This window comes from Cyprinodon tularosa, unplaced genomic scaffold (assembly GCF_016077235.1).
Source record: "Cyprinodon tularosa strain WSP-4 unplaced genomic scaffold, ASM1607723v1 ctg467, whole genome shotgun sequence".
Lineage (NCBI taxonomy): Eukaryota > Metazoa > Chordata > Actinopteri > Cyprinodontiformes > Cyprinodontidae > Cyprinodon > Cyprinodon tularosa.
In genome coordinates, this window is record NW_024039193.1 from 2,248,649 (window position 1) to 2,271,109 (window position 22,461).

Consider the following 22,461-nt stretch of genomic DNA (forward strand, 5'->3'; position numbering starts at 1 on the left):
GGCTAATCATGTTTTGGGTGTACTATTCCTTTAATACAGAGCTCCTAGTTCCAATATGGAAAAATTTAGAGAATGGTTTGAGCAAACATACACAGGTACAATTCAGGTCTTCTTCATCTGTGGGGATTTTAATATTGATCTACTTTTATCAAATAATCATAAACCTACTGAAGAGTTCATTAATACCATGTACAGATTAAGCCTTTTTCCCAAAATCACTAGACCCAGCAGGATCACACTTAACGGTGCCACATTTATGGATAATATATCTACAATTATCTATTAATAGTTCAGCATCTTAGTGATCATCTTCCAGACTTTGTCAGCGACAATTTCTATAAAAAAAAAAAAAATAAAGTCAAAAGTAATCCACAATTTAAAAGAGAAAGAACAGAGGACTCACTCAAATCTTTCAAAGTGGACTTATTGAAACATAACTGGGAATCAGCTTTGCAAGAAGATAATGTCGATATAGCATATGATCATTTTCTGAGAGCTGTCCAATAATGATGTCTCATAAAAACAAATTCTCAGAAGCTCCATGGATCACAAAGGGTTTAAGAAATGCCTGCAAAAAAAAGAAGAAGTTTCATAAGGAATAAGTCTTTGGATGTAGAAAATAAATATAAGAAATATGTTGGGATCCTGAGGCTTGCCCTTCAGAGGGCGCCGAGGATCCCCTCCTGTTGTATGTTTTTCTGTTGGGACATGGGGTTACTGTTGGGATCTGGAGATCTGCCACCTGTCTCCAGCAGAGAGCGCTGTGGGTCTCCTGGGCTGGGGCCTCCAGCACACCTGAGGATCATCAGCCCATCAGGGGACCTCCTACATAAGCAGCAGCCAGACCTGTCTTCCTCGCCGGAGTGTTGACCAGTTTTGGTTAGCAGAACCTGATCCTCAGCCTGCATCTAGAATCTCTGTCTGCTCTGGAGAGTAACCAGATTCTAACCAGCCTCTGTCTTCTCTGCTCACAGGAAAGCCCGACTGAAGTCTGTAGCTCTGGGGGAGCTTTGCTTGGAAACCTGCCTGCCCAAGGAAGCCAAACCTGAAGACAATCAGTCTGAATTCCCCAGCTAGTTCTCAAGGGAGAACTAGAACTTCAATTCAAGGTCTGAACCTCATTAGCCTGAAGCTAGACGCTGCTGCTGCTGAGCTCTCTGCTGAATCCACAGTCTCTGGACCCAACCGTTTCCCTCTCTCTATCGATCAGTCTGAACCTCATCAAGGTACAAACCAGAATCAAACCTCTGAGTAATAATCACCGCTGCCTGGCTAACCAAACTATCCATCTCTGCCGATAACTCTGTGATTCCAGTCCCGGACCAGTACCAGAACCTGCTCATTAATTATTCTTGTGTTTTTCTCCAAATAAATTATTGAACTTTTACTCCGTTTCCTGTGGTGTTCTGCGTATGGGTTTTAACACAGAGACCCATCATGACAAAATATAAGAATAAATTAACTGCTATTCTACAAATAGCTAAACAGGATTATTAAATTAAATTACTAGATACAAATAAGAAAAGTATCAAATGGATTTGGAATGTGTTGAATAATTCTATCAATAACAATTTTTAGGACATTAATGATGTTCATCATTTCAATAAATATTTTGTCAGTGTGGGACCTAAACCGGGAGAAAAAAATCCTGGATCCTACAAAAACTGGAGCTCTGAATGTAACATTAATCAGAATGAGAAGTCCTTATTCAATGTTTCTCACTGCTGATCAAGAAAAGGAAATTGTTGATATTGTCAATAAATGTAAAAGCAAGAGGTCAGCTGACTGTGATGACATTAATATGCCATTAATTAAGATAATTGATTAATCGAGGTAATTTAGAAAACTATTCAGCCTTTGACTTACATCTGCAATATGTCATTTTAGTCGGGCAAAGTTGTGGACAGACAGCATTTCACAGATTACATGCCTGTTTCTGTCATGTTGCTTTTAAAAGATCTGACCCACATGCAGAAAACAACTCAGAGAATAAATAGGTTTATTGAGGTGAACCACAGGGGGTGGAATCTGGAACTCAGAGAGCAGGTGAACCTGAATTAGAAGTGAGAATGGAAATTCACAGCGATTAGTTAAGGGGAAGTAGGAAATTGGATTGAGTTCTTTAATACAGTGGAAAAGGGACTCACGTTGGAGGGGGTTTCTTTCTTCTCCTTGAATCCAGAAGGTGTGGCTTTATCCAGAGGAAGGGGAACTCGCTGGAGGACGGAAAGTTTGGTTTTGGTTGGACCCTGAGGAGCAATTGTGCGGACTGCCACTTGGATTTCCGTGGGAACATGAACTGGTCGCGTGGAGGTTTTTTCCCCTGCTCAGTGAGAACACAAACGATCCTTCCAGGGGGAGAAGGCCAAACATCCAGTTTGCAGGAAGGCTTCCTGACGAAAGGCAAAGACAAAAAACAACGTTAAACTCAGTGAAACAAAGGCTCAGGTTAGACTCAGCTAATCTCAGCTTGGCTAGAGTAAGTAAGATTAGACAACGAGTATCAATACTTTACTCAAGTACTACTGTTGAGTACTTCGTCCCCCACTGGACATATACAGTGGAGATTATTTTACTCCAGAGGGCTGAATAGGTGTGTACATGGATGTAAAACTGAATAACGATTGGGAAAAAAAACACCTCTCACATTCGGATTGAAATTTCTTTCTAAATTCAGAATTATTGCACAATATTTAAAGTAGAAACACTTAGGCTACGTTCACACTGCAGCCTGAAGTGACCCAATTCCGATTTTTTTGCCCATATGTGACCTGTATCTGATCTTTTTATGACAGTCTGAACGACACAGATCGGATTTTTTCAAATGCGACCCAGGCCACTTGGATATGTGGTCCTGAATCCGATACGTATCTGATCTTTTCAAATGCGACCTGTGTCTGTACGGCCAGGTCGCATTCATCCGACCTACACGTCATTAATACTTGACAAATGTTACTAAACGTTACTAATCTGCGTCCTACTAAGCGGAGGCGGGAAAAACTTACAACTTACAACCATGGCGGAAGATAATACAGAGAGCAGTCAATGGAGAGAAAGTGAGGTTGCTGACCTAATACATATTTGGAAAGATAGCTCGATTCAGACAAAACTAGAAGGGTCTTACCGGAACCGGGGGATATTTGAAAACATTTCCCGAGAAATGGCCGATCGGGGATACAAACGCTCCTGGATCCAATGCCAACGGAAAATCAAGAGCCTCCGGGCCAAATATAAGGAGGCTAAAGACGTAAACAAACGAAGCGGACGTGGACGTGTCACCTGTCCATTTTACGAAGAGCTGGACCGTGTTTTGGGAGACAAGCCCAGCGTTCAACCACTATACCTGGTGGATAGCTGCTTTGCCGGAGAGGAGCCCGAGGAGAGGAGCCCAGGTCCTGCCGCAAACACAGGCAGCGGCAGCAGCGGCAGCGGTGATACAGGTGGGTTATTTACATATAACGCAATAATCGGCTGTGACATTACGTGATGTCGTGTGACCTATTGTCATTTGTACATAGGTGATGGGACGCTTGCCTCACCTTCAACTCCTGCCTCAACCTCAGAGGAAAGTTCTACACCAAGAACTGATGATTCAAGCTTTAACAGCAGTACACCATCTACATCCTCTGGCTGTAAGAAAATCTCTATATATTGTCAGTTTACCCAAACTGTATAAAACAAAGAGTAATATTGTGCGTTATTTATTGAGAAAATGTTTTCTTTTATGTTCTGCTTGCTTCCTGAAATTCCTTTATTTATTGCAGGGGTGTCCAGCTCCAGTCCTCGAGGGCCGGTGTCCTGAAACTTTTAGAGGTTTCCCTGGCCCCACACACCTGAATCAAATAGCACAATTAGCTCCTCAGTATGCAGTCAGGTTCTTCAGAGTCCTGCTAATTAACTGATTATTTGACTCAGGCATGTCAGACCAGGGACACATCTAAAGGTTGCAGGACACCGGCTCTGGAGGACTGGAGCTGGACACCCTTGATTTATTATAAAGGTCCATAAACTACACTTGCCATTACCATAAATAAAGAAAATAGTTTAATTCTATCACAGTTTTAAATTCTCTTAATCTTACAGAAAAATAACAATGTGTAATGGTTGTTCTATTCTTTTTCTTAATACAGCAAGATCTGCTAAGAGAAAAAGAAATTCAAAGCTGGAGACAACACTGGAGGTCTTTGTTGACAAAATTGGCAGTGCCCTAAAAAATGAAGACACTGATCTTTTATTAAAAATGCAAGCAGCTCAGCATAAGCATGAGCTGAAAATGTTTTCCATGCTGTCCCAGTTCTTAGAGAGATCAAGCCACCCTCCTCAGCCACCGTTTTACCAGGCTCCAATGCAGCCTTCACAGCCTTACAGCGCAAGAGCACCTCCTACTCATCCCTCACCGTTTCCTGTAGTTCCAGGTCCATCCAACATCAGGCCTCTGTCCTTTCTTCAGGATTTAAATCAACCACTGCTGTTCAACAGTGCTCAATCACATTCACATGCCACACAATCCTTTTGTGAAACACTAGCTAATGCTCATGATTATCCTCCTGCCTTCCAGTCTGAAGATGAGGATGAAATGTAAGCACTTTTGAAAAGTCCTGATTTTTGTTTTGAAGGAAGCTGATCTGCATTTTAATTTAAATACTGCAGTTGCAATGAAAGGTTAAGTTTACTTTATTAGTTAGTACTTGAATTTAAGGTGCAATATTTTTTCATATTGATTGTTCTGTTTTTGTATTCGAAAACATTGTTAAATGTTGTTAAAGCTGATAAAGAAAATTGCACTACAAGAGCCATACTATTTTACCAGCAAAAACTGGTAACATTGTTGAAAACTTTATTTTTCTGATATTGAACAAAACATGTTTGAACATGTGTGTTAACAGTGGACCACCAAAAATAAAAATGTTGGTAATTCAACGTTGGTTACTGAAAAACTGAGTGAGTGCTTCTCTGACTCTTGCGGGCTGCACATCTGCTACATCACCTCCTTCTGCCCATCTTTCAATGGGAGGAACAGGTGCACCAGGTTCCTCGTAGGCCTCACCATGCATTTCACACATGTTGTGGAGTGTGCAACATGCACTTATGACATTGGTAACAGCAGAGATGTCCACATCTAGGCGTTTACCAAGGCATCTCCACCGGCCCTTCAGCCGACCAAAGGCCCACTCCACTGTCATCCTGGCTCTGCTGTGGCGTTCGTTGAAGCATCGTTGCTCGGCTGTCAGCGCTCCTGTGTCTGAATATCCTTTGAGCAGCCAGCTTCGAAGGGGGTAAGCAGGGTCACCAAGCAGCATGATTGGCACTTGAATACCCATTATCTCTTCAGTGATCTAAAATTTGTAAAATACACTAGTCAAATGAAATAATACATCATGAACAACATTTTATAAGAAATGGTTCAAGTGGTTAGTATGCAAAGCTCAAAATGAAATTGTTTCACCTAAGTTTGGGAAAAAAACACAGGAAATTTTATTCTTTTGCTCTTTTTATTGCAAAAAATGAACATGCATTCAAATGGTCATTTTTATCATTAGTGCAAAAGATAAAATTTTTTAAATATAGTCAGAAAAAAATCTTGAGGAAGTATCTTTAGGAAGTTGACCCAAATATATACTCTGAAACTTGAAATACTCCCAAGTTTCAGAGTATGGCTGGATTCAGTTAAGATTATCTCACCAAAATGCAGATAATTCATTTGAATATGTTAAGAATAATTTGATTGTACCTGGATTAACCTGATTTATTGTCTTGTTTTGCTGCTGCTCATGACATCCTCAAGATTTTTTTCTGACTATAATTAAAAAATGTTATCTTTTGCACTAATGGTAAAAATGACCATTTGAATGCATGTTGGTTTTTTGCAATAAAAAGAGCAAAAGAATAAAATGTCCTGTTTTTTTTTTTCCCAAACTTGGGTGAAACAATTTCATAGTACTCTAAATAATTGAGGTAACAATCTGCATAGACCTTTTTGAGTAGAATTTGACTCAAAACAAATAAGTTATGATAGCTTATATAACTAACACCAAAACTTAATTTTCCTTCAAAAATTTTAGTAATATTAAGTTAAATCAGCATTATTACGCATTTAGACATCAATCTAAATCATATTGGTTATACTAAAAAAGTTAAGTTTGTAGAACTATAAAAGTTTCTTGACATATACTTGATAATGCTTGAGTTGTAAGTACTTAAAAAGGTCCATGCAAATTGTTACCTCAATTTTTTTAAGTTGAACCATAATATTATTTTTTAGAGTGTAGTACTAGAATGTTAAACGCTTACTGGTGGAAAAAGCTCCCCCCTCTGCCAGGCAATAAACATTGGAAGTCCTCAGAACCCGGGCATCGTGGACGCTTCCTGGCCATCCAGCATAAATGTTGGTAAAGCTGTTGGAATACTGTGTTTATTTAATGCACTACAGTACTTTAAAATATGAAAATATCACTATTTCTTACCAAAATCGATGATCCACGACCCCCTGCAGGATAACTGAGTGCCACCCTTTGCGATTAAAATAGTCTGTGTGGTTCTCCTCTGGGGCGATTATTTGGATATGACTCCCATCTATTGCTCCTCCACACTGCGGGAAACCCCATCTGTGTTTGAAGCCTTCAATGACCTCCTGCAGATCCTCCCCCTGGGGTAGCTTTATGTACTCCGGCATGAGGATATCACAAACAGCTTTACAGAAGTCGTGGACCAGGGAGCAGACGGTGGACTTGGCTATGCCAAAGAGGTTGGCTATTGTGCGATAGCAAGCACCTGTAGCTAGCCAATACAGCCCCACGGCAACGCATTTACTCACTGGTATGCCCCGCCGAAGATGTGTGTCTTTGCGTGAGAGCGCTAAAGAGAGCCGTTCACAGACGCACATGAAGGTTGCCTTTTTCATTCTAAAGTTATGAAGGAACTCCTTATCACTAAAGCCGCTCACATCGCTATCCCACCATTCCTGGCTTCGACTCCGCACCCACACGCTTCTCTGTACGGACGTTGCTATTACTGCCCCACAAAACGCCATAGCAAGAAATCTAGCTCTCTTTCTTTTTGATCTTCTTAAAAAGATTTCGTTAGTAATGTGCCTGCTCCTGTTGGAGAAGAACTTAAATAACGCAATATACGCTGCGCTATTAAGAGTCATGTTTACTTCCGCAAACACTGAGGACGCTTGCTACATGTGACGTCATCGCGTCCTCGAGTGCGCATGCGGGACACTTCTGTTGAACGCTTTCAGTTCACACAGTAGATCACATACAAGTCGCATATACTTGGAAGTGTGAACGGACACGCAAAAAAATACGATTTCACAAAAAAATCGGAATTGAGCATTAAGGCCTGCAGTGTGAACGTAGCCTTAGAAAGCGGACAGTAAGCTTTATGCTGCGTTCACACCAGGCGCAGCTGGCGCGACAGAAGCAGCGAGTCCTGTCTGAACGTAGCATTAGAACTCGCTCCTTTGCCTCATTAAATGCAGCTTTGACTGAACTCACCCTTTAGGTGAGCATGAAACTATTTTATTGCACAAAAAACGTGTGAATTAGCTGCAATTAGCAAGTTTTCCAGTGGTTCTCACGCACGCACGCGCGCGCACGCTCACCCGCTGCTATGGAAACGGAGCACCTGTAAAAGTGGCAGACATCTTTAACGGATAATTTCTGACCTGGACCTGGAAGCTTGAACTGCTGCAATCTGTGATTTGCTAAACTGTTAAAGATGAGCACGCCACCAGAGGACAACAACTTGTGGGGAGATCATCTGGAAGGTTTGTTTCACTCTTTTACTATATAAATAAAAAAAATATATATATTGAAAAATTATTATTTTAAAGGTACACTATGCAACCGTTGTTGATTTTCCAGCGAGACTCCCCCCAGAGGGCGAAAGTAAAAGTGCACTGTCGTAAATATGCACAGCTGTTCTCCTGGTTTCTCCGTCAAGCCAGGCGCGGTTGTTTTGAGCTTAGCAAACAGGCGAACGCAACGAATGACTAATGCTGCGTTCACACCGCAGCTGGCGCGACAGAAGCAGCGAGTTTCCATGCAAAGTCAATGGTTGACGCGCGTCAAGGCGCAGCAAAAGGTCCCGCGGCGCGTTTTGAGGCAGCAGGCGCAGCACGTCTGAGCAGCTGAAGCAGGGAGAGAGACACAGCGCTGATGATCAGAGGCTATGATCTCTCCTCTTAAACAGTTTATTGACGCCTAAATTAACTTAAAATGCAGAAATCTGCCGGCAGAATATGCAGTTTGGATTATTTAGATCAAAAACACCTACCAGCTGCCGCGGTGAACTGCGAGGACGTGACCTGGCCAGAGGCTGCTGATGAAGGGGTTCCTTCTGTCGGCGCACCGCTGGTATGTGGGGGTCTGAGCGGCTCCGACAGAAAAAATATTGAAGGCAGGATAATAATCTGAATGAACTGACTGCACTGATTACGTTTTCAGGTGTATTTTCTCATTTAAACACATATTAAAACTACTTTATTCCAAATGATCACAGCAAATATAGCTGCAAGGCAGAGAAAGGATAGTGAAGCTCCGCCCAACGCGCGTCAGACACACTTTTGCACCGCACAGCCAGAGCAGCAAAGCTGCTTCAGCCGCGCGTCAGAACTAACTGGTTCAAGCAGCAAAAATTAAGCAGCAGACACGATTTTGCTGCGTCCGATGTAAACGTAGCATAACTGCACAAAGATCGCCACTGTGCTAGCAACGAGCATGCTTTTAACTGGGGGGTGTAGCAGTTCTCGGCCGTAAAGCAAGACTGACTCTCACGAGACTTCTGAGCCTGTGGGTGCGGGTCGGTGCTCCTGCAATTGCAAGTGCGGTTTTTCCCCCACAGACCACCAGGGCGGCCGAGAATACCTTTGTTCAACCTGAAATGACTCATTTAATCATCCAAAACGTTATGGAACCCATTAATTAACTGAAAAATGTTGCATAGTGTGCCTTTAATGTTTTTTCATGAAGTTGTGACAGCTAGCTTAGCATCTGGCATCCATGACATCTCAGAGATTAATTGTGTTTTTTTAATGAATTTGTCAGAAATGTTAACAGCGATTTAATTATTTGAAAAAAAAAAAAAACATTTGTGTTTCATCTTTGTTGAATTTTATGTGAAATGTTTGAAAACTAGATGGAGCTAGGTCTATTATTTTTAAAAAATGCCCTGGAAATAATTTTGCTCTGTATGGAAATGTTGGTAAAAATACATTAAATAACTATAAAAGGACATTAGAAGGACATTTAACATAAAATATAATCAAGCCAAACTGTTTATTTTCCTATTTAATAAAAGAAAAAGAGTAATTTGGAAATTAACTGAATTTTAACTAAAAAAAAAAGAAAAAAGAGATGAAGAATCTCAAGTTGTTTAGTTTAGTAAATGTGTTTAGGAAATGATATGTTTCTAACCAGTGTTTTAAAAAAAACGTTTTTTTTAAGGCGTACTATGTAGCCTAATAATTGTGTAGTAGTGTAGGATAACATAAATACACAGCATATGAATGAATAAATATATGAATGAATAAATAAATATATATATTTATGTAAATGTATATGTAAATATATATATGCCAACCAATCACGAGCGACTTTACTTGTTTAAAAAGAAGTGGTTCCGTCCAATACTCAGTAAGAAAATTAAAGCCTGGCGTGGCCACGTGTGGTTTTGCTGCCAATCACGAGCGATTTCACTTGTACTATTTTTTGCTGGCATTGTACTCTAGTACTGTACATTTTTTATGTTGCTGTTTGCACAAAACGAAGCCTTCAGTCTCAGTAGCTTTTGTTTTTTGACATAGACACCCCACTGCATGAAAAGTGAGATTTTCGTCCCCGTAAACTCCCGCAGATCTCCCTGATTTTCGTCAGTTTCCAACAATTTGCAACCCGCGCTTGTCCGCGTTTGTCGTGCCACAAATTGTCGGAAGCGGACTCTGACGTATGTGGAGAGCGATCAGCTGTACTAATGGCCCTAATTAGCATATGAATGCAGCAAACCCGCGCGGCTGGCCAGGTCTGGCTTGAATAACCTACTCAGTATTGGCTGAAACCACTATTCTCAAACAAGTGAAATCGCTTGTGATTGGCAGCAAAACCACAAGTGGCCACGCCAGGCTTTAATTTTCTTACTGAGTATTGGACGGAACCACTTCTTTTTAAACAAGTAAAGTCGCTCGTGATTGGTTGGCATATATATATATTTACATATAAATTTACATATATATATTTATGAATATATATTTATTTATTCATATATTTATTCATACATATGCTGTGTATTTATGTTATCCTACACTACTACACAATTATTATGCTACCATCAAGGACATGAATGAATTTATACAGGAAATGAACATTTGCCAGGAAGCTGTTTATGCAAAGAAAGAGCTTTATTAAAACCCACACAACTATATACAACGCGTATCCAAACACATGCGTATCTAAAAATTACAAGTCCGTGAACGGTCCGTTTGCTTCCTCGGGGTTGGAGGTAACTGGCAGCATTCCCTTTGAGGCAGGTCCGATGTGCAGACGCCTACTGTGCGTTGCCCTGTACTTCGGCATTGCTTCTAACCGGGACCGCAGCTTAACACAGAGTTCAGTGAGATCCGGCCTACGAAATGGCGGCGACCGTACAATCCATCCAGAGACACCGCCGACGACGCCATCTTCTTCGTCGGACATGAGGCCGACGGTGGCGGACTTCCAGAGTTCCACTTCCTCATCTGCTAGCACACTCTGCCTCGCTTTCAGCAGCTGAAAAAAAAACAATGAATCAGCGCACTGCGTATGGACACAACACATCTATCAATGCACCTGAAAAATTGTCACCAAATAAAGTCTTACCCTCTTTCTTCTGGCCCGACTCCGAGCAGATTGCTTGGCAGCCTCCGCACGCAACGTGTTGGCTGGCTGCGTATATCTGAAGCCCCTGCGTACCGTCTCAAAATACGTCTTACAGGCAGCTGGAAAACAATTAAATGAGATTGATATGAATAAAAAATCAAACGCAAGTCACAGTAACAAGGAAGGAGAAAACATTAAAACAAGTCACTTACACACAATGTCGTCTTTATCAACATCGTGCAAATCTGGACTTGCTGATATGGCTCCGAGCAAATAGGAGGTCTGTGAAAACAAAATGTACAGCTATGATCGGTATCCATCCGTATCCATTTCCTTTTACCGCAGAATGAAAGCATATTCTTTAAATCTTACCCTTGCTCCGGTTCATAGCGCCTGCAATTAGTCTCCGAGTTGTGAAGACGGAGTACTGCTTCCTGTGAATCACAAAAAATGCACTTTAATAAAGCTTGTTCTTGCAAGGCTACTATTAGCTTTAGGCTAGGCTGTTATTAGCCGTAGCTTTAGGCTAGGCTGCTATTAGCTGTAGCTTTAGGCTAGGCTGCTATTAGCCGTAGCTTAGGCTAGGCTGCTTTTAGCTTAGCAGGCAGTAATCGAACATATATTTACCGCTAGCTTCTCTTCTTTGAGTTGGTCTTGTTCGATGCAGAGTTGCCATCGCGTCCAAGAGGAGTTTTACCCCGAAATCCCACATACTCCGCTCCAGACCGCCTGCACAAAGCAAAGCATACATCCTTCTTCTTCTTCTTCTTCTTCTTCTGTTGTTTTATGGCGGATTGGCAGGCCAACGTAAAAGGTGCATTTCCGCCACCTACTGATCTGGAGTGTGGAGTGCACAATTTTGGAAGACTGCGCCATACCCAAAAAAAAAAGAAAAAAAAAAAGAATCCTATAACTAAATCCTATTAATTGTTCCAGTATCTTTTAGATATTTGAATAATATTTCATTAACTCTTGTTTGTCCTGTCTCGTTTCCTAACAGTGCTTTTATTGAATTCCCATTAATCCCTATTTTTCTCAACTCTTGTATGAACTTCATTCTCTCCCTTACATACGCAGTACACTCAAAAATATGTTGTACTGTTTCTGGATCTCCGCATTTGTCACAATTTCCTGTTTCATGTTTCCCTATTTTAAAAAGACTGTAGTTTAATGCTGTGTGACCTATTCTTAGCCTTGAAATAATTATATCTTTTTTCCTATTTCCATATCTTTTCCTCTCCTTTCCAATAAACTTTTGAATCTGATACAAATGTCTTCCTTTTGACTCATTATTCCATATCGTTTGCCATTTCTTTCGAGTTTCAATTGTAATCAATGTTTTCATTTCTGATTTACTTAAAAATACATTCATTTCAATTTGCTGATGATTTGCTTGTCCGCTTTCTCATTTCCATCTACACCCACATGTGCTGGCACCCAGAGAAAGTATACTAGTATTTTTAACTACCTTATTCTAAATAGACTTTGCAATACTTCAAATATTAAATCTTGCCTAGTTTCAGATTTTCCACTTAGAAGACTATTTAGCGTAGCCATTGAGTCGGTACATATTACAGCTCTTAGTGGTTGAACTTCTTCGATCCACTGTAGTGCTAATATGATAGCTAATACTTCAGTTGTAAATACTGACACATGATTAGATATTCTTTTTGCAATTTTTATTTTGAATGTCGGAATGTATACTGCTGCTGCTGTTCTTCCAGACTCTGGCTCCTTAGACCCATCTGTATATACCTGTAGAACTGAATAATATTCTTTACTTAAATGTTGTTGTACTATGATATCAGTTGGTGTATTTTTCCCCCGTTTATTCATTATTTTTTGTATTTGTAAATCGATCACTGGTGTAGAAAACATCCAAGGGGAAATTGCCGGTATTGGAACAGTTGGGGTTATTACATAATCTTTCAAATTCAAACTGCTTGCCTCTTTCTTTACTACCCATCCAAAGCTTTTTATTTCGTTATATTCATATTCCCAACAATCTTTCAGAAGAAGTCTGCCTGGATGATTTTCTTCATGTCCTTTTACACTAGCCCAATATCTCATTCTCAGTTGAGTCCTTCGTTGTTCAAGTGGCACTTCTCCCAATTCAACTAGTAATGATACTACTGGAGATGATCTAAATGCTCCACAACAAATACGTAAAGCCTGATTTTGTATAACTTCTATCTTATTAAGTAAGGTTTTATTCGCAGAGCTATAAACTATACTACTGTCATGATGTGGTTGGTTGGCTAGCCCAAGATGCAGAACTCACAGAACAGGCAGGCAGGATTAAAGTCCAATATTTATTAGTGAACACAGGTATCCCCCCTGGGAGGCAGAGAAGACAGAAACAGGTTAGACTCTGGTACAGATTACAGGCTCAAACTCACAGGTTTGCAGGTTCAGACAGGCAGAGTTCAACATGCAGGGTGGCTCTGGTTTGCTTCCATCGCAAGGACAGGACAATGACAACGGCAAGGCATGGCATAGCAACGATCCGGCTCAGAGAGAAGCTATCACTCAGCTTATATAGGGAGAGGTTAATCAGCAGAGCTGATGGGAATCAGCTGAGCGCAGAGAACCAGCTCCCAGGAGAGGATCCACGGCGCCCTCTGGCGGGCAAACCTCTGGATCCCAACAGAAACAGAAGCCCACAGGAAGGGATCCACACAGCCCTCTGGAGGGCAAGCCCTTGGATCCCAACAACTACCATAATCTATGTTTGACCTAATCACTGCATAATAAATTATCTTCAAAGACTGACAGCTTGCTCCCCAATCAGCTCCTGACAAGCATCTTAACACATTTATTCCTTTTTTGCATTTTTCTATTAATTTCTGAATATGAACTCCAAAACTTAATTTATAGTCCATCCACACACCTAAATATCTCACTACTTTCACTTGTTCCAGCAGGTAACCGTACATTTTGATATTTAAAGTAGGATTTTGTTTTTTATTTGAAAAGCATATTGCATACATCCTCCGCTGTAGAGAGCATGCGTGAGATGAACCACGGTTTCCGCGGATCAATAAAAATAATTAAAAATTCATTCTTTTTTTTTTTTAAATCAAGGCCTTAATTGGCACTAAAATTATTTAAATATGTTTATCGAAGTATTTATAATTCTTTAATAAATAAATAAAACAATTTCATCAGATATATTATATCGCTCCAGGCGGAGAAAAAGCTAGAGGATATATATATACGTATATATGTGTGTGTGTGTGTGTTTACATACATACATGAGTCATGGAACTCTGCTTACAGCTCCTTCATATTTCATGTACACTAATAAATTGTGTACATGGTTCTTGTTGATGGCATTAAAATCATTTCTAATAGCATTAAAATAGCATTAAATTAGTCACTCATTCCTGTATGAACCCTGTGAGCGCCTAATTTAATATGACATATTAAAAAAATCCCACCATCATCCAGCATATGTTCAGTTTCTGCCCAAATATATATATATATATATTTGTAGATATTTGTAACGGGGATAAGGATAATTCAAAACTGCGTTTTTTGAATGAACTTGTTCTCTACTCCCAAACTCAGCATCTCTTTTCATTCCTGTAATAAGAAGTTTCTTTTGAATGGATTTGATTAAAGTTTAAGTCCCTCGGTATAAAATAAATATTTTGATGGAGATGAGAAATCTGCTTCCTCGTTGGTGAATAACCAATAGTTTGGATCCAATTCAATAATTTAAATAAACAGTGTTAGTTTTTTTTTATATATATAAGAATTGTGCTATAATTTCTAGTCACCGATCTGTTGCTGCTATATTTTAATTTGACGAACCGGAATTTGTCGATGTTCTTTTTCCTGTTTGGTACGATTGCAATTGCGGATCTTGACCTGGCCGGACCTTATGACCACAGTGTACCAATCTTCTGATGGCTACTTCCAGCAGGATAATGCGCCATGTTATAAACTGAATCATCTCAGACTCATTTCTTGAAACTTTTCCACTTAAGTAATTGTGAATTGAGCATATTGACAGACAACATTTTATTTTTTATCTTAAATGCAATTTTTTTTTTTATAATTACTGCTCTAAATGTATTGCTCTGTCAGCTAAAGATCTGTTTTGGTCTCTATACTTTAATTAAATAAATCAATTCAAGCTAAAATGTAAGAGTCTATACTGAGCCTGATCTCTTTGTATCAGAGATTTTCTTACCTTTTAGAAAAATGTCACTTGGAGTAAAACCCCCCCTGCAACCCTGATTTGCATTTGTATAGCTCACAGCATGTTCATTTACATGTTAAAGCCTCCCCTAGAATTCCATGGGGGGGAGGCATGGGGGGAACACTGCCTAAGAAAGTCCACGTCAATTTCTGACAATTTACGGGAGTTTTCGGCGAAGCCTGCAAAATGCCGTAAACTGCCGCTAACATGAAGTTCCACGACAATCTACAGTGCCGCATATTGACGAAAATCCCCTTTTCATGCAGTGTTAGCAAGATATCACAACAGTGTCACGATTTGATCATAGTTTGTGCTTTTTGCACTACAGAAGATCCTGCTGGCTGCTGATAGCACCACTGCAACTCTTCAGCTTAATAGCTCATAGCCCACATCTGTTGGCTTTCCTGTGTACATTACTCATATATAACCAGAGAACAGCTGCATACTTCGTAACTCACATCCCGTAAACACATATCTGCTGAGCCATCATCCTTACTGTGTCAGGGTTTAGTTGTGGTTTGGAGGACCCAAATGCAGAGGCAGACAGGCTGAGGAGATTTCTGGGTAGTTTAATGGGGCAAAAACAGCAACAAAGGCAGGAATGCAAAAATCCAACTAATAATCAAAAGCAAACCAGAACTATGGAGACATCTGGGGAAAACCAAACACGAGGAGCCAGGGAGAGACGAGGAACGTGGACAACAGCATGGGAGGACAGCAAAGACAAGGAACCAACAAAGAGTGAGAGCAGAGGGAGAGCATATATAGGAGAGAGAGACAAAGGGAGGGCTAACGAGCAGACAAGGAACAGGTGTGAGAGGAGACAACGAGGGAGCCAAGGGGAAAGGAACATACACACACACAAGAGGGCAAAAGAGGACAACAGAAAAACATGAGAACTAATATAAATCTAGAAATACAACAAAACTGGAATTAGGCCAATAAATCTAGAAAACAAGGAGCAAAGAAAAGAACAGCAGAACCAAGACCATGACAGTGCCCCCCACTTAAGGGCGGATCCCAGACGCCCAAAATGTCCAGAAACAAAAAATAACCCACCCTGGGTGGGCGGAGGGGGAACCAGGAAGGAGGGCACGAAATACAAAACCAAACGCAGAGTCCAAACAAAAACCAAAACAACCCACCCAAGGTGGGCGAGGGCAAACAAAGTCTCTGGAGGGCGGCCGTGTGGCCCGAGGCCAGGAAGAGTCTCTGGAGGGCGGCCGTGTGGCCCGAGGCCAGGAAGAGTCTCTGGAGGGCGGCCGTGGGGCCCGAGGCCAGGAAGAGTCTCTGGAGGGCGGCCGTTGGGCCCGAGGCCAGGCAGAAGCTCAGGAGGACGTCGACGGCGACGCCGTCTCTGACGAAGGAGGCTCTCTGGAGGAGGCCGGCGGCGACGCCGTCTCTGAAGGAGGACCTCTGGAGGAGGCCGGCGGCGACGCCGTCTCTGACGAAGGAGGGCCTCTGGAGGAGGCCGGCGGCGACGCCGTCTCTGACGAAGGAGGGTCTCTGGAGGTCGCCGACTGCGGCACAGGAACAGCCTCAGAGGGGGCCGCCGACTGCGGCACAGGAACAGCCTCAGAGGGGGCCTGGAGCGCCCGCTGAGGGGCCGTGGAGGCTTGGAGCGCCCCCTGAGGGGCCGTGGAGGCTTGGAGCGCCCGCTGAGGGGCCGTGGAGGCTTGGAGCGCCCGCTGAGGGGCCGTGGAGGCTTGGAGCGCCCGCTGAGGGGCCGTGGAGGCCTGGAGCGCCCGCTGAGGGGCCGTGGAGGCTTGGAGCGCCTGCTTAGCCTTATTTTAGAGAGCCTTTTAGTAGTCTGCTCAGGGAAATCAGGATGACTCTGAACGGGCTCAGGGGTCTCAGGCGCTAGGCTAAACGGCCCACTAATGGGCTCAGGAGTCTCTGGTACTGCGGAAACACCCCCACTAATGGGCACTGGAGCTAGGGAACCTGGCCCTCTACTGGGCACTGGAGCTAGGGAATCTGGCCCTCTACTGGGCACTGGAGCTAGGGAACCTGGCCCTCTACTGGGCACTGGAGCTAGGGAACCTGGCCCTCTACTGGGCACTGGAGCTAGGGAATCTGGCCCTCTACTGGGCACTGGAGCTAGGGAATCTGGCCCTCTACTTGGCACTGGAGCTAGGGAAACTGGCCCGTCAATGGGCTCTGGAGCTAGGGAAACTGGCCCGTCAATGGGCTCTGGAGCTAGGGAAACTGGCCCGTCAATGGGCTCTGGAGCTAGGGAAACTGGCCCGTCAATGGGCTCTGGAGCTAGGGAAACTGGCCCGTCAATGGGCTCTGGAGCTAGGGAAACTGGCCCGTCAATGGGCTCCGGAGCTAGGGAAACCGGCCCTCTAATGGGCTCTGGAGCTGGGGAAACCGGCCCTCTAATGGGCTCTGGAGCTGGGGAAACCGGCCCTCTAATGGGCTCTGGAGCTGGGGAAACTGGCCCTCTAATGGGCTCTGGAGCTAGGTAAACCGGCCCGCTAAAGGGCTCTGGAGCTAGGTAAACCGGCCCGCTAAAGGACTTGGGATGTGCTGGCTGACAGGGAACTGATGGAGGTGGAAGGAAAGGGAATAGATCCTCCCTTTGCCCATAAAAGTAGTCCCATAACTCTGACTCCTCAATATGTGGTGCTCTGACTGCAGTGGGTGTAATCATGGTGACTGACTTTAAACCTCTAACTCGAGGAGCTAACTGCTGATCATGGAGGTGACGGCCAAGGCCATAGGGGAAACTGACCTGAAGAAGAGTGGGATTGAAGCAGGCGTCAGGCTGACCCGCCGGAGAGGGAGTGGAGGCGTCAGGCTGACCCGCCGGAGAGGGAGTGGAGGCGCCAGGCTGACCCGCCGGAGAGGGAGTGGAGGCGCCAGGCTGACCCGCCGGAGAGGGAGTGGAGGCGCCAGGCTGACCCGCCGGAGAGGGAGTGGAGGCGCCAGGCTGACCCGCCGGAGGGGGAGTGGAGGCGCCAGGCTGACCCGCCGGAGGGGGAGTGGAGGCGCCAGGCTGACCCGCCGGAGAGGGAGTGGAGGCGCCAGGCTGACCCGCCGGAGAGGGAGTGGAGGCGCCAGGCTGACCCGCCGGAGAAGGAGTGGAGGCGCCAGGCTGACCCGCCGGAGAGGGAGTGGAGGCGTCAGGCTGACCCGCCGGAGAGGGAGTGGAGGCGTCAGGCTGACCCGCCGGAGAGGGAATGGATTTCTTCCCCCGGCGGCGCTTACGCCTGGAGGAGGCAGACGGCATGGGGGGACCAACAGCTGGTGAAGGTGGAGGAACCGGACTGGAGGCGATTGAGAGCAGAGTTGGAAGGAGGTGAAGTGATGGTTTGGGTGGTGGAGGACTGTTGAAGAGTTGGGCGCTGGCTGCTTGGTGGTTCCACTCCAACTCTTCAAACAGTTCAGACAGCACTGGGGGAGAAATGAGTTTGGAGTTTGTGAGGAGAATTTGCCTTAGTTGGCCAGCTGCACTCACCCTCTCCTCAGGCGGGCTGAGACTGGCAATAGTATCCAGAGCCTTTCCCAGCTTCAGGAAAAAATCCCTCAGGGTGTCCAGACTGGGCTCTGCTGGGTCCATTGTGGTTGGTTCCTATTGTCAGGGTTTAGTTGTGGTTTGGAGGACCCAAATGCAGAGGCAGACAGGCTGAGGATATTTCTGGGTAGTTTAATGGGGCAAAAACAGCAACAAAGGCAGGAATGCAAAAATCCAACTAATAATCAAAAGCAAACCAGAACTATGGAGACATCTGGGGAAAACCAAACACGAGAAGCCAGGGAGAGACGAGGAACGTGGACAACAGCATGGGAGGACAGCAAAGACAAGGAACCAACAAAGAGTGAGAGCAGAGGGAGAGCATATATAGGAGAGAGAGACAAAGGGAGGGCTAACGAGCAGACAAGGAACAGGTGTGAGAGGAGACAACGAGGGAGCCAAGGGGAAAGGAACATACACACACACAAGAGGGCAAAAGAGGACAACAGAAAAACATGAGAACTAATATAAATCTAGAAATACAACAAAACTGGAATTAGGCCAATAAATCTAGAAAACAAGGAGCAAAGAAAAGAACAGCAGAACCAAGACCATGACAGACTGAGTCATGTCTTCATTCTTTGATACAGGACAATGCTATAAGCCTGGAGGGGCTACCGCTATACCGCGCCGATACAAACTGCATTTTTGCACAGTTGCTACATTTTTTAGATGAAAATGGCACTTTACTGTAGACCTATTTCAGTCAGGTCATAAACCTTGAATCTACACTCTTAAAGCTACAGTGTGTAACTTTTAGCGACATCTAGTGGTCAGACTGCAGCAACATGAACATCTCCCCCCCACCGCTTCTCCCCCCCAACAGTACGGCGAGCGTTACGGGACAAAATGTCTTCCACAACGTCCGCAACACCTACCTTCTCAAGTGATGAGGTTTGTTTACATAGATAATTTTACAGATAGTATTTTATTAGTCTGTGTAGGGTATAGATTTCATGTAGACTTAAGATAATAAATATACCCGTTATTTTTTCTACATCGTTGTGACGTTTTGGCAATCTCGCAATCGCTAGTTTGTTGGCTCTGCGCTGCCGTAGCGCAAAGATGTCTGCCTCCTAGGCTGCGAGACCCGCTCCTATGTAATTATAAATAACGAATTCTAAGGCAACGCAAATATTAAGGTTAAGAGGCTGAGCTCGTAGATGATGATAAATAACATAGTTATGTATAATATATTACATTTCTGACTGTATATCCCTGTAATTATTACACACTGTAGCTTTAAAGGTTTTTGATGACAGATTCTAGTGGCTCTGCCATTTTAGTGCTTTTAGACCTGATGACTGGTTTTGATACAGTTGACTACACAATTCCTTTACCTGGTATGGCCAAGAGATTGTGTAGGTGTGAGGGGGATTGCGTTTCAGTAATTTAAGTCTTACCTGTCAGGTTAAGTTTTGTGGCTGCGGTAAGTTGTGTGGTCCCCCGTGGCTTTGTTTTTATTGTTTTAAACTGTTTTATTTATATTTATTGTTTTATATTTACCTAGGGGTGGAGGTAACAGTTATGGTTGCATGTGCAGCACTTGGGAAACGTTTTGCTTTTTAAATGTGCTATATAAATAAATTAGATTGATTGGATTGAAACTTACATTAGCTAGATTGCAGATTTGTAGTTTTTGCCTTTTAACAAAGAAACAAAAAAGAAAATATAGCACCCAAGAAAATCTCATACAAAAACAATCAATGAAACAAAAACAGGAATTATTCAGAATAGGAAATATTCAATCAATCTCTATGTTTGATTTGATTGAAGTGACTCTGTAAATGTCAATACCTTGTAAATGACTTGGCTAATGTCCTCTAAATTGGTACTATAAAGCTAAACTAAACTCTGAATCTGTTTTAAACTGTGACAGAAAATTAACATTTTCTTTTCCCTTGAGGTTTTGCTCAGGAAATCAAAAATAGTTCAAATAATTCTCCTGGACAAATATTTACAATTTACATCTCAAACTAAGTATTTCCTGGAGGAAATCAACACCAAGCCCTGTGTTGAATTATTGATTTAATTTTCTGGTCATGTTCTGTAGGTCAAGACTAACTCTAAGTCCATATTTAGGTGGTTGCTAGGCAACTCTACCTTTGAGACATTTAGAATATTCTAGATGATGTCACTCTTCTTTGATTGACATCATCTAGAATCTAGACAGCCTGTGATGTCATAGTGAGGTCAGAATTCCGAGACCCTCCCAGTTGAACATAGGCTTAACACAAGTTAGGAGTGTTCAAACTGCTGTCGTTTGAAGGTAAACTGAAAATGGCAAAAATATACAAAAGACAAGGTTCTACAGAATCTGCAGACATTTGTAAAACTTTAGCCCTCATGAGATATCAAGAGAACAGCAGAATGACACTGGAAAGTCCAAGGAAACGAAAAAACAGCACCACAGATGAAACCCCCAGAAAGAGGTTTATGGTCTCTGAGGGTTACGGACCTTCCACAAGCTACCAGGACCAGTTCAGTACGATGAGAAAAGAAAAGAGGAAAATGTTTGAACAAGGAGAACCACTGCCAGCCAAAAAGATAAAAGGACTCCAAGAACTGGTATTGACTAAAGAATCCCCTTCTACCGCTATTGTCTGTCCCCCAGCACCCAGCAGCTCCTGTCTGGATGATAACTCAACAGAAAAACGAGATTTAAAGAAAAGGAGTCTAAAGAGAAAGGCTGGGGACTTTCTAGAGTCACAGAATGAGAAGAGATTAAAGACAGAGAATAACAATGAGGAAAGAGGCGATTACGTTAGAGCCAAATTTAGCGAAAAATATGTTGAGCTAAGAAAGCTTGGAGAAGGAAGCTATGGATCTGTTTTTGCTGGTTATCGGGTGTATGATGAATTACCTGTAGCCATTAAACACATCCAAAAAACACATGACATCTTAATGCATAAGGAAAAAAAAGGAAAGCAGATACCATTGGAGGTGGCTATCATGTTAAAGCTTAGGGCTAAAACAACCAGATCACCGGGGCAGTCAGCTATACTGTCCATCCTAGACTGGTATGATATGGGTGAGGAGCTGATTGTAGTTATGGAGAGACCCATGCCTGCTGAGGACCTTTTTAACTACATTAAAAACCACAAGGGTCGCATAACAATGAACAATGCCAAGATCATGATAAAACAGCTGCTAAAAACAATAACTTACCTTCAGAAGGTAAAAATCTTCCACAGAGACATTAAACCTTTGAACATCTTGATAGAGACCAGGTCAAAAGTCCCAAAACTTTATCTCATAGACTTTGGTCTAAGTTGCTTTGTCAAGGGAGGACACTTTAGGATTTTTGCTGGTACTTTTTGCCATATACCACCTGAATTTAAAACACAAGGGTTTTACACTGCTGGACCTACAACTGTGTGGCAGGTGGGCTTGGTTCTGTATGAGATTCTGCACCAAGAGCAGTTCGTTACCGGGAAATATCTGTCAAATGAGCTAAAGATCAACACAAGTCTCTCCGAAACATGCAGAGAATTTCTAACCAAGTGCCTGGCAATTAACCCAAAAGAGCGCCCCACCGTGGAGGACCTGTTGCATCACCAGTGGTTAACGGAAGAAGATACTCAAATATAAACAGAGAACAGCTGCATACTTCGTAACACACATCCCGTAAACACACCAAAACCACAAGGGTCAAAAAAAGATGAAGAAATCCAAGATCCTGATAAAACAGCTGCTAAAGGCAATAATTTACCTGCAGAAGGCAACAATCTTTCAAAGAGACATTAAACCTTCGAACATCTCGATAGAGACCAGGTCAAATATAAACAGAGAATAGCTGCCTATTTCATAACACACATCCAGTAAACACACCAAAACCACAAGGGTCGCATAATGATGAAGAATGCCAAGATCATAAT

At 42.9% G+C, this 22,461-nt stretch overlaps 2 protein-coding genes across 2 annotated transcripts; one reads left to right on the top strand and one right to left on the bottom strand.

Annotated features, from left to right (window-relative positions):
* Positions 1-3,085: 3,085 nt before the first annotated feature.
* On the top strand, positions 3,086-4,787 carry LOC119794046. The gene is made up of 3 exons (XM_038301376.1): positions 3,086-3,440; positions 3,519-3,632; positions 4,131-4,787. Exons 1-3 carry the CDS (start codon positions 3,161-3,163, stop codon positions 4,580-4,582), a joined length of 846 nt encoding a protein of 281 aa, XP_038157304.1. The 5' UTR covers positions 3,086-3,160; the 3' UTR covers positions 4,583-4,787.
* A 12-nt stretch (positions 4,788-4,799) lies between these two features.
* On the bottom strand, positions 4,800-7,160 carry LOC119794047 (protein ANTAGONIST OF LIKE HETEROCHROMATIN PROTEIN 1-like). The gene is made up of 3 exons (XM_038301377.1): positions 6,465-7,160; positions 6,292-6,395; positions 4,800-5,336 (listed from the first exon to the last, which is right to left on the bottom strand). The coding sequence occupies exons 1-3, from the start codon at positions 7,148-7,150 to the stop codon at positions 5,329-5,331; spliced, it is 798 nt and encodes a 265-aa protein (XP_038157305.1). The 5' UTR covers positions 7,151-7,160; the 3' UTR covers positions 4,800-5,328.
* Positions 7,161-22,461: the final 15,301 nt, after the last annotated feature.

Coding starts and splice junctions, on each gene's coding strand:
- LOC119794046 (XM_038301376.1), top strand. CDS start 3,161: ATGGCCGATCGGGGATACAAACGCTCCTGGATCCAATGCCAACGGAAA. Junction 3,441..3,518: donor CAGCGGCAGCGGTGATACAG/GTGGGTTATTTA, acceptor ATTTGTACATAG/GTGATGGGACGCTTGCCTCA. Junction 3,633..4,130: donor ACCATCTACATCCTCTGGCT/GTAAGAAAATCT, acceptor TTCTTAATACAG/CAAGATCTGCTAAGAGAAAA.
- LOC119794047 (XM_038301377.1), bottom strand. CDS start 7,150: ATGACTCTTAATAGCGCAGCGTATATTGCGTTATTTAAGTTCTTCTCC. Junction 6,396..6,464: donor GTCGTGGATCATCGATTTTG/GTAAGAAATAGT, acceptor GTATTCCAACAG/CTTTACCAACATTTATGCTG.